We start from the raw sequence: 12,117 nt of genomic DNA on the forward strand, positions 1-12,117 counted from the left end.
TCCCGCGCTCTGGAGTTGATAGTAAGAACTACAGGTTGTGTGGTTTTTTTTTTTAAAAGAAGGCGTGTGTACGGAGCGTTATGTGTTATATACGTCAGAAAAAATAATATAGCAAATAAAAGGAAACAAGACACAACAATCATATGAATTTTAATTGCGTCGAAAGAAAAAACGCGCGAGAATACTGGCATCAATGATTACACGTGTTATGGGTGTGTGCTCAAACATAAACCACAAAAACAATGCAAGTTAATAGTGAAAGTGTAAACAATAGTCGTCGCAATGCTAGTGGGAATTTTGTTGATACTAAATCAGCAAGAGATTTTAGTAATCAACTCAAACAACAATTCGATCTTGAGTTTGCTGATGTTACTTTGTCTAATTTACGGCCGCCACAAGCTTCCTCGACTGTTGAAAGAAAAGTGTAAGTTTTCTTTTGTCAATTGCATTTTTTTTTTTTTTTAATTAATTATTTATTTTTTTAGTAATTATTTTAACTTGAAGGTTAGTTTTTATTTTTTAATTTCTGATAATTTATTCACTCCAGAATGAGATCAACTGGTACGAGGTTCACGCCTGAAAATTCTCCGATTAATGATTACAGCAATTGTTGGAGCGAAAGACAATCTGAGGATCGTTTGTTGACAGCAAGCGCGGGAGAAAGTTCGCTGGGCCTCATTGATGTTTCTACTCGTAAGTATATATTACATAAAAATTTTTTTTTTATTACATACTATACTCCATTACTTATTTGCCTATTTCAATATCAAGCAGTGATGAAGGACCAATCAAAAATGAACAATGCGACAATAAATATTGAGACTGAAAGAGAACTTGCGAGACAATTATTACTTAGATGTAGCCAACTTGATAATAATCCTGCTCTCTATGGTAAATTATTTTTATTTTTAGAATTATTGAATAATTAAAAAAAAAAAAAAATAATAATAACTGTTTTAGACACAAATAAAGAAAATAACGTGAATATCCAAAATTTATCAGCAACAGAAGAAGTAAAGACTTCATTAGCTCATAAAGTATCAAAATTCAACTCAAGTGCTGTGAGTTATTTCAAAATAATTAAAAGCTTGAAATTTATGATGTACTAAAGATTATTTATAATTACAGGTGAGCTTCGAGCCGACAGAATTTACCGGGCGATCGTCAATAATTAACGAAGACGGCGTGACGTCATCGACGTCAGTTTTATCGAGCTTCAAAGCCAATAATTCCAATGCATATGGGTTTAGCTTTAACAGCACAGCCGCAGAGTTGATGGAAAAATTTGGCAACGATGATTTCTTGTCAGGTTCGCAGTTTGATAATAAACTATTGACTGATGAATTGTCCTGGCGACAAAATTATGACACAATACCGCCATCAGCCACTACAACTGTTCCTGTTGCTTCTACAAATTGTGTCAAAAATACTAATAATAATAACAACAATAAAAATAATAATTACAATAACAGGAAAGAACATCTTAACTTAACCTGTTTTTCAGGAATAATAGGCGAATTGGATTTATCACTAGCGTCTTGTGCTACGGTCACATCTGGTGGTCGTAAAGTATCGGTTGGTGAATATTTCAAAAGAAAATGCGATCCCCTGGGTCAATTATCGAACAGCACTATAAGCAGCACTGTAGATAGGCCTAATTTTGGACTGCACAGTATCAGAAGTCCCGAACGTATCGCAAGTTATAAATCTCCGGTTAACGGTGGTGAAATGGCGAGTACGCTTAACGGCACTGTGGACGTTGAGTCTGAAAGTTTCGGCAATAATACGATGGTAAACAGCTGCGATGAAACGCAACTCTCAAAAACAACAGTGGCTGACGACTTAATGAGTTTGAGTAAAATAGCTCAGGTGTTGCAGTCTGATGAATTGGGTGGGAGTCCGCGGCGGTTAATCGATCAACTTTTGATGCTCAAGAAGAAACAAAAGTCTGATAATCTCTCTATGTTAAGTTCAAAGACTATTATGCCCGGTGGAGGGGATACTTATACAGTATTACCAGCGAGGACTTCGTTACCTGTTATGAACAGCACGTCTTCAACAACTTTAGTAGCTGGTGCATCGGATAATGATGTTGGAATAAAATCAAATGGATTATTGTTTGATAATAATAGCGTTAACGGTGTTATTAAAAAAGACTTTGATTCTTTTAATGATAAAAATGATTTTAATAATGACAGTGATGTTGCTAAAGCTTTATTTCCGAGTACAAAAGATGTTGTTGATGCATCAGAGAGTTATAAAAATAGTAAAGGGATTAAAATAATAAAAACATCAATATTATCAACAGCCGAATCGCCTTTGTCAAAGTATAAACTTTTAAATCATAATTCAATGCAAAATAATGTTAAACAAAATAATAGTGGTACAAATGATGATGATGATAATAATAATGCATTGTTAGAAAATATTCGTCAGCGTAATGATCAATATCAGCAGCAACAACAACAAAATAATATGGTTATAAAAGAAGAATTGGATTATACAAATGATGAAAAACGAGTTAGCGAAAAGATAAGTATAGGTAAAAATACTCGTGATTTATATAAATGTTTTATTGGAGTACCGCGTGATGCAGACATTGAAATAAAAAATGAAAGCGATCGTTGGTTAATATGTACATTTAAATTGGACCAAATTCAGGGTAATAAAAATAACGTTGAAATAATAGTGCCATCAGACCAGATTTTAATTGAACCGAATGAATCGAAAACGGCTAAACTAATGGTTAATTTTTTAAAAGTTGGCGATCCAGTAATGGCCTCACTTAGTATTCAGGTAATGGACATGTCGACACGTGAAATATTCACGAAACAACATATGATGTGTTTCATTCCAACGTTAAGTGATGAATTTAAAAATCAAGATTTAACGTGTATCTCTACGTTAATACCAACAACAACTCAAGTAACGGAAGCAACAGCAACAGCAACAGCTAATGGTGATTGTCATCATGAGATAGAATTAATTGATGCAACGCCAGTTTTATTGAAAAGTAATACAAATAAATATATACGATTAAAAAATAAAACAAATAAAATGGTGAATTTATCAGTAGCTGTTAAAGCATTTGATAAATTGCCGGAGGATAATTTTAATATTGAACCAAAAAATTTGACACTGCAGATTGACGAAATGAGCATTGTATTAATAAAATACCACAACAGTATAGGAATAAAATTAAATGATAGACAAGCAGTAATTAAAATAAAAACAGATGGAAATACTTATTCATATTCAGCAGTATTAATAGAAAATGAAAAAAATGAAAAAGAAAATGAAGATGCGGAAGGAAGAGATAAAAATAGAGAGGAAAAAGATAAAGAAAGAGAAAGTAATAAAGTTGGAGTTGATAATGAAAATAACGATTACTGTCAACGGTGCAATACTCCACAGCGTATGATGTTTACTGGTGCGTCTGGTACTGGTGGTACGCGCGCTGGTTCTGTTGAACTCGGCGCCGGCGGCGATATTGTAAATGATGCTGGTTTATCTCCTAGCAACAATATATTGTCACCGGCATCAACGGCGAGTACAGGGACGACAATAGTGCCGAGAATAAATTTATCTGGTAGAAATTCACCCCGTAGTACAATATCTACGACGACATCCAACACTGGTGGTTCAAGACCACCTACAGCCGTTACGGATGACGTTATAATTCCAATAAAGTCTACTAATTCAACTTTAGTGTGGACTACCGTTAAAGTTGGTAAATACGAAAATCGTGAGTTTACAATACGTAACATTGGAAGCTCGAAAATTAAACTCCAGGGAGTAATAACTGATAAAGATAATTGCTATAAATTTTTAAAAGATCGTGATTTGAGTACCAATATGACTGTGACACTGCAGCGTATGGAGAGTAAGACATTTACGGTGATATTTAATCCGAGTTCAGTTGGTCCAGCGGCTGGAAAAATAACATTTACTTATTTTGATAAGAAACAGCATCAGCAGCAGCAACAGCAGCAGCAACAGAACAATGACAATAACAACAAAGAATTATCGAGACCTTCTAGGATAATTCCTCTTTACGGTTACGGTGGTTACGCAAAAGTTTGTGTTGGTCAAGCGCTTAAAATAATAGGCGATCAAATGTGGTTACCTCTCGGTAAATTAAACTCCAATGGTACTCTAAACACAAAAATAAGATTAGAAAATACAGGTGATTTGTCAGCTTATGCTAAAATATCGTTAGCACCAAAAGCCGTTTATCCATCAGTTGAATCAAATTGGCACATCGAACCGACGGAAGTGATACTTGCACCGAAAGAGGTTCAGTGGATAACACTTAGATTTCGACCTCGTCGAGAGGACATGGCATTATTACGCGGGGCAACAGCCTCAGGGGTCAGAGGCAGCTGCGGCAATTCCACTGGCAATGTTACCGATATAGCTACTCTTACAATAATGCACGGCGATGAACCCACACGATGGCGAATTCGCAGACTCTACAAAAAAATAACTCAAGCCGAACAAGTTAAAAAATCTAAAGATAGCAAAGATATATTTATGAGCATGGTTCACCAAATTAGCAAAGTTATTACCGGGGAAAAATCAATAAATAATTTGAATATCATACGTGACTCTGTTCAGGACCTCAGTATTTTGTGTCGACAACTTTTGCGACACGCAATAACTTTAACAATGGAGTGGGATTCGGACGACACAATGTCGATATATCAGGATACAGATGATTATTATTACGACGATGATGACGATTCTAATGAATCAAAATTATTTCAATCACTTTACAGCGCTAGTGAGATAAACAACTCTACGGCAATCACTGTTACCAATGAAAATAATAGTTATTATTTGCCTTCTGCTTCTGAAACTCGGTATTTGACTGACGCTAATTATATTATGAGAGCAAACAACAATCAACCAATACCATCACCATCCTCATCATCGTCCATGCAAAACCCGGTTACAGACGTGAGCATTGATGTAGAAGCTGATAAAAATAAACAATTTACTGTCTCTCCATTATCTGTTACTTTAAGTCCGCCGATTTTAAAACGTGCTACAGTTATTATAACAAATATGACAAGTAATAACCAACCATACAGAACCAAGTTATTGTCTCACAGTGGGCTTGTGAGTGTTGTGCCCAGTGAGGGTATCATCCCCGCCAGGAGGGGTATTCTCGTTAAAATTCAGTCTAATAATAACAACAGTGTTGACAAAAATATCGAGGCCGTTTTACGAATTTATACAGCTAATGAGAAACGTGATCTTGCGATAAAAATCTTAACTGCCGCTAGTGTTCCTTCTACTGGGGCTGGTGGTGCTTCAGCTCACGAAAGAACAGAATCCGGATCTTAAATAACGTTAAGCATCTTATGCATTTACGCGCGCGTACTTGAAAACTAATTTATATTACTTGTATTTAAAATTTTTCTTTTCATTTTTTAAAAAACTCTTTTTTACTCCACTTGTTTTTTATTTCTTTTCATTTTCATTTACTTTAATATTGTACTTATTATATAAAGTAGCGTATCCAGGGTAAAAGAAAAAAGAAAAAAGAAAAAAGAAAAAAAAAATAAAAAACACTCTACGCAATTTTTTATACTAACTCATATATAATTTTATAAAATGATTATAATAAAGTTATAATATAAAATAAATATATGTATATGTATATTTCTAAATAATAAATTTTAATCTAAAATTGTTTTTGTTTTGGATGTATAATCAAATTTAACAGGATATTTATTGGCGATGGTTTCAATAATTCTTTTCATATTGACAGAGTCGTGTATACCCGAGTGAAGTCTACCTTTTGCCGACAAATTTAATTTATTGAGCATGTCCCTCAAGCTTGTTGGATAATACTGTGTTGCCATGTAAAAAATTCTCTTCAAGTTAATCCACTGATTGAAATAGTGCGGTACCGGTAAATTATCAAGAGAACACTGATTGGGCAGCATAACTTTTAGATCCCAATCACCACAAGTAACAAATGTACTTTCATAATTATTATTATTAGAATTATTTATATCCTTGATAAAATTATTTGTTGCGAGCCATGTAGAAAATTTATCCAGTACAACTGGGAAATATTCTTCATTCTCAATTGTTTCTTGCATAATTCCTGTTAATTCTGTACAGAACGGACTTATAATTGGATTTACTCTCGGTTTTACATATTCATGAAAGATACTCTCTATTTCCCAATTTTTCGTACTAACCGCAATGCAAGGAAATTCGATTATTTCCTGGTTTTTTATCTGTACATTTTTTTCACAGGTTGCTTCAAAGTCCAATATCAGTAAATATTTGAATTTTTGAACGATATTATCCGGTGTTTGACGTCGTCCAAACGATACAGGTCCTAGGCCTTTTTTCATTAAACGCAGTGCCATAATAATTTTAATATCCTTTTTTTTTTTTTTTTTTTTTTTTTTCCTACTCAACTATATTTTTATATTATAATAATAATAATTATTATTATTTTCTCTTTACGCCTATATTCTCTTCTCTACTTGCAGCTGATGTGCACCAGCTCACGCTAAATGTGCAAGCTTTCATCAACCAACACCACACGCCTTTTTGTGCCTTCGTTCTCGCTGCCAGCAAACAACTCACACCTCGGATTACGTCGTCAATATTTAATTTTTTTTCTATACTCTAAAATACAATAAAAAAAAAGGTTATTTTAAAAACAATACCGGGACAGAAAAAAAAATTTATAAAGTATAAAGTATAAAAGATAAAGTATAAAGCAGGTTGATATGTACAAAGTTTATATACACCAGTCGACAGAAAGCAAGAGAGTACGTTTACGTCGTGATACTCGAGATACTCCTGATACTGGTGTTGCTGATGGAAGTGGTGGAACGTACATTGGTAAACTTGTTGTGTATTACAAAATATACACGAGTGCACACACACACGTTTATGGCATTGAGCACAACAGTGATATGCTTGTCACATGGCCATTCAATGTCAGAGTCACGTGTCACTGAATAAATAGCGTAACGTGATTGGTGACCCGGTCCTTTTAGCTATAATCACTGTCTGTATTTCACGTATCACGTAACTAGTTACAGTTTGTTCCTGTGACAATCCATGTGACAGTACTCTCTATACCTTACTATTGTTATTATTCTATGCTATAGTTTTTTATTATTTTATTTAGTATTTGTGTCGTCACGCGGCGTCACCCGCCGGCTAACAAATCCGCGCGAAAATAATATAACCTCTATTTTACTCAATAATAATAAACTACTGTGCTAGTGAAGTTATAGTGGACAAAAAGCAAAAAACCAGACCACGGCTAGCATACATAAGTGATTCATATTTATTCTATACGTTATTTAGTTTTATATTTTTATTGCTAAAAAGTAAATTAGAAGGACGATAAAAGAATAAAAAGCCGACTTTAATTTGAGCTGTAGCACATTTCTGAGGTCGTTAAGTATACACAACTATTTTTTTTTTTTTTTTTTTATTTTTTTTTGCTTAGTTGTGTCATAAAATAGCAACGGCAATGGGAGTTGATAAATCTGGGAATTTACCATGGTAAGTTAAATGACGCTCATTAAATATTAAATGGGAAAATGGTTAGAGCAATGTAAATATTAACAATGTGCTTGCATTTATTTGTATGTTTACCGTTTGCGGGGGAATTAAAGGGTTGAAAAGTACCGGCCATCAACATTAGATGACCTCATTTCACATGAAGATATTATTAAAACCAGTAAGTATTTATATTAATAATAAATTAAAATTAATAATACTGAAGTTAGCAGTCAGCTGTTAATTTTAAAAATAATTTTTAGAAATTTTTTAAAAAATAAATTATGACAAAAAAAATTAGAAAAAAAAATTGACATTTAGAAATTTTAAAAAACTACAAATGCTATTTTTTAAAAATAGTTTTTTGGAACAAATTTATTTGTTAAAAAAAATTAAAAAATTATTAAGTAACAGCTAACTTTAATGCCATTAATAATAAATTATTTTTTAATAATTTTTTAATAATTCATAAAGTTCCGAGAAGTTTTTTTTAAAAAGCTGCTTTTACGGTTTATTATCCTTATTAATATTATCATCATCATCATTTATTATTTATTTATTTATTTTCAGTTAACAAATTTATAAATGAACATCAACTACCGCATTTATTATTTTATGGCCCTCCTGGTACTGGGAAAACAAGTACAATCCTAGCTTGTGCCAAAAAATTGTTTAAGCCGGCACAATTCAACTCGATGGTTTGTATCTCTGCATTAGTTTATTAAGTATTCAAAGCTTTTTAAGTATCATTAATAAATCAATCATACTGCAGAAAATACCGGATTATTGTTTAACGGATTATCACTACAGTTATTATTATTATTATTATTATTATTATTATTATTATTATTATTATTATTATTATTATTATTATTATTATTATTATTATTATTATTATTATTATTATTATTATTATTATTATTATTATTATTATTATTATTATTATTATTATTATTATTATTATTATTATTATTATTATTATTATTATTATTATTATTATTATTATTATTATTATTATTATTATTATTATTATTATTATTATTATTATTATTATTATTATTATTATTATTATTATTATTATTATTATTATTATTATTATTATTATTATTCTTTTTTAGGTGTTGGAGTTAAACGCGTCGGACGATCGAGGTATCGGTAGTGTTAGAGGACAAATCCTTAGTTTTGCAAGCACAGGAACAATGTATAAATCCGGATTTAAATTAATTATACTGGATGAAGCTGATGCTATGACAAATGATGCTCAAAATGCTCTGAGAAGAAGTATGTCACTGGTTTAAATTTATGACTTTGTTGCTGTACGTCAAGTCCTTAACAATATCATGCTTTAGGTATTATTGTCTGTCTTGTGTTTTAGTTATGGAAAAGTATACCGAGAATGTAAGATTTTGCATTATTTGTAATTATCTGAGTAAAATCATACCTGCACTGCAATCCAGGTGCACTAAATTCCGGTTTGGTTCACTTAACTCTGAGCAGATTCTTCCGAGACTTGAGCACGTCGTTAAAGAAGAAAAGTAATTGCGTTAAGATGTTATTTTTATAAATATACACATTGCGCGGACATTTACGTGCTCTTTTTTATTTTATTTTTATTTTGTTTTACTTTTAATACTTTGTTTTCTATTTTTTAGTATCAAAATAACTGAAGATGGTAAACGTGCTCTGATGGAACTAAGTGGCGGGGATATGAGAAAAGTCCTTAATGTTCTTCAAAGTACGTGGCTAGCATTCGGAGATGTTACTGAAACAAATGTTTATTCCTGTGTTGGTCATCCTCTGCCAATTGATATAAAAAATATCGTAAATTGGTTGCTAAACGAGCAATACTTTTCAGCTTACTCGAGTATCCTTTTTTTTACATTTTAACTTTTAACTTTTTATATCAAATGTATTGAGTACTTTTCATCAAACTTAACCATTTACTGAATTTAAATTCCAAGTAACTTCCTTAATTATTATTATCATTATTATTATTTAACAGAGATCAATGATTTAAAGATAAAAAAAGGTCTCGCTCTACAAGATATACTGACTCAATTACATCTATTGGTAAACAAAAGTACGTATCAATACTAATTTTTTTTTTTTTTTTAAATTATAGATATTATTATTAATGCGAGTACGATTTTGTTTCAGTTGAATTTCCAGATAATATAATTATGGAACTAATCATTAAACTAGCACAAATTGAAAAGCAAACTGCAGCTGGATGCAACGAAGCAGTCCAACTAAATGCTCTAGTTTCAGCTTTTCAAAATGCTCGGGATATTGAAAAGATGTGAAAAGTGCTGCCGTAGAGAAGTGCCATGACAAGTATTAAGTACACGGTGATGCTTGGAATATGAAAAATTCAGTGTAAAACAATCGTCGCGTCGGGTTGAATTTAGAAATGTCTCTTAATTTATTTAATACATAAATATTTTTTTTTTTTGTTTTTATGACATATTTAAAATCTTTTTTTTCGTTAGGTACTTCTGGCTGCATTTTTTATGCTTACCAGCGAAAAACAAAACTGGTAAAAAATGTATATATTTTTTTTTCTCGCGGACATCATTATCCAAGTGTATTCTATTAAATATAACGAGAATCAACACTGAGATATGTCAACTAACTTTTAAAATTTTATATCATTATTTTTGAACGTACCCATGATTATATATTACATAATATAAAAAATTTCTATCCATCTATCCATTGTAATATTGTCCGGGGTATTTTTAAATTCAACTTGGCTTGGATCTTTTGAATTTACAAGCAGTAGCAGTTGCAGTTGGAGTTGAAGTTGAATCTATAAAAGCAGTATCAGCGGTAGCAGTTGTAACAGCATGTGTTTTTGATTCTTGTATTCACAGTATACTATTTTAATTTTATATTCACATCACAAAACCAATTAAACGTAGTGCCGGTAGATAGAGAACAAGTATCTGCTGTGTAATACAACCAGTAATAGAAATAGCGTGGGGGATGCTAGTGGCAAGAGGTGAGCTTGAGGATCGGACTGCAGTGGTTGCAGTCTGAGTTGAATCTATCATATAATTAACATAAATTAGGTACCAAAATCTACGTGTACTGGTTAGGCGGTACGGGCGTAAAGCAAAGATAAAGATTACGAGGTTCTACTATTCATACATATACCTTATATCTTATATACGTTATATCTTGTAGCAAGTTCGTAGTAAGGGTGATCCTGGATCCTGGGGAGCAAAGGGGAAGCGCGCGCGCGAATGAAAGAGACAGATTGTAGTATGGAGAATTTCGGGCTGAGCGTTGCGAGTTGCTGCTAGTTACCAGCGAGAAAAGATGGGAACCGCCGGGACGCCGTCGCCGCCACCGCCGTCACGGGATTGCTGGGGTGGCTCGGCCCTCCGTCGCTAGCTCGCCGCGAGTACTCAGGTCTCGCATGGTGTGTAATACTGCCGCCGGCGACTGGGGGGGGGCCGGGTTTTGGCCGGGTCGTTTGCGCCTCCAATGCGCAGCTACAACCTACCAATGCGGATCTCTTTATGTGTATGTGCAACACCACTATCTCTACCTAGATACGTACACTCTAGGACTTGTGTGTGGAGGAGCATGTGTGAGCTGGTAGAGGGGCAAGGAACCACATTGAGCTGTATAGCCCCGTCGTTTTCACCACTACCAGGTCCTTCATTCCTCTCTTGCTTCCCTGCAGCTGGTGCTCCGTTCTCGGTGAATGCGCTACCCCCGTGAGCCACTACCTGACCGCGAGCTTGCAGAGTACTCTGCCGCCGCGGACGTCGACAGAAGGTCCCCGTTAGTCGATTCAGCCGGCTCGAGTAACATCGTACCAGTCAACTCAGCATTTCTGTGCGGGATATTGAACTGCTATCACGAGTTGTTAATGCTCCTGTTAGAAGCTGTGCGTGTCAATCATCATTTCCAGCATCACGCTGACGTTTATTTTAAAAAGTCGCGAGTCTGATAAATATATATACATATATTTATTTTTCTTTTTTTTTACTGCAATTTTTTATTCACATTATCTGGAAATTTAAATTTTGTGTGAGGTTGTTTTAAAAATAAAACTGACTGAATAAATTATATTATAAAACAGTAATACTTTACCTTTTAAAATATTTAAATTGACATATTTTTCGATAAATGTCTGTTGTATTTTGCAAACGCTCAAGATAATAATATAAAGTATTGAGTGTCATAAAGAATACATAAAGAATTTATCTGGCTGGCTATTGGACATGTGAGTATAAAAATTTAAAAATATAAAAATATAATAGAATAGTTGTAAAAATTGTAGCGTGATAGACACATGTGTCTTTTAATTGTCTGCTTTAGCTCGGTACACATTTCTCTACTAGTACAATACATATAGTGGTTGATGAATAGCGTAGTAGAGTAAGTCGGGGGTTGAATCTACGGGACTGCTGAGGGTGAGAATGTAAAAAATTAAAAAAGGCTGAAAATGATAAAAGAGCATAAATGCGCTCGCGCGCTACCAAGACTGATAGATAGGGTTGCGTATCTGCTTAACCGCGTTCTTGATCTTGATGACCTCGCAGTTACATTCATATACAC

At 33.2% G+C, this 12,117-nt stretch overlaps 3 protein-coding genes across 5 annotated transcripts; 2 read left to right on the forward strand and 1 right to left on the reverse strand.

Moving 5' to 3' along the window:
• The first annotated feature begins 63 nt into the window (after positions 1–63).
• On the forward strand, positions 64–5,695 carry Spd-2 (spindle defective 2). Of its 2 annotated transcripts, none has more exons than XM_074247281.1 (5): positions 64–424; positions 548–693; positions 772–891; positions 961–1,061; positions 1,129–5,695. In XM_074247281.1, exons 1-5 carry the CDS (start codon positions 243–245, stop codon positions 5,347–5,349), a joined length of 4,770 nt encoding a protein of 1,589 aa, XP_074103382.1. In that variant the 5' UTR covers positions 64–242; the 3' UTR covers positions 5,350–5,695. The 2 variants fall into 2 exon arrangements, with proteins under 2 accessions (XP_074103382.1, XP_074103383.1); XM_074247282.1 differs by having other exon boundaries at positions 775–891.
• On the reverse strand, positions 5,643–6,936 carry LOC141530259 (ERI1 exoribonuclease 3). Of its 2 annotated transcripts, none has more exons than XM_074247286.1 (2): positions 6,870–6,936; positions 5,643–6,654 (listed from the first exon to the last, which is right to left on the reverse strand). In XM_074247286.1, exon 2 carries the CDS (start codon positions 6,387–6,389, stop codon positions 5,685–5,687), a length of 705 nt encoding a protein of 234 aa, XP_074103387.1. In that variant the 5' UTR covers positions 6,390–6,654; positions 6,870–6,936; the 3' UTR covers positions 5,643–5,684. The 2 variants fall into 2 exon arrangements, with proteins under 2 accessions (XP_074103387.1, XP_074103386.1); XM_074247285.1 differs by having other exon boundaries at positions 6,765–6,917.
• Positions 6,937–7,255: 319 nt separating this feature from the next.
• On the forward strand, positions 7,256–10,200 carry Rfc3 (replication factor C subunit RfC3). Its single transcript, XM_074247284.1, has 8 exons — positions 7,256–7,548; positions 7,662–7,726; positions 8,116–8,243; positions 8,664–8,826; positions 8,921–9,080; positions 9,198–9,409; positions 9,548–9,625; positions 9,703–10,200. Exons 1-8 carry the CDS (start codon positions 7,517–7,519, stop codon positions 9,846–9,848), a joined length of 984 nt encoding a protein of 327 aa, XP_074103385.1. The 5' UTR covers positions 7,256–7,516; the 3' UTR covers positions 9,849–10,200.
• The last annotated feature ends 1,917 nt before the right edge of the window (positions 10,201–12,117 follow it).

The sequence above is a fragment of the Cotesia typhae genome, unplaced genomic scaffold (genome assembly GCF_013202065.1).
Source record: "Cotesia typhae breed Kobodo isofemale line unplaced genomic scaffold, CoteBio_Ctyphae contig_48, whole genome shotgun sequence".
Classification (NCBI taxonomy): Eukaryota; Metazoa; Arthropoda; class Insecta; order Hymenoptera; family Braconidae; genus Cotesia; species Cotesia typhae.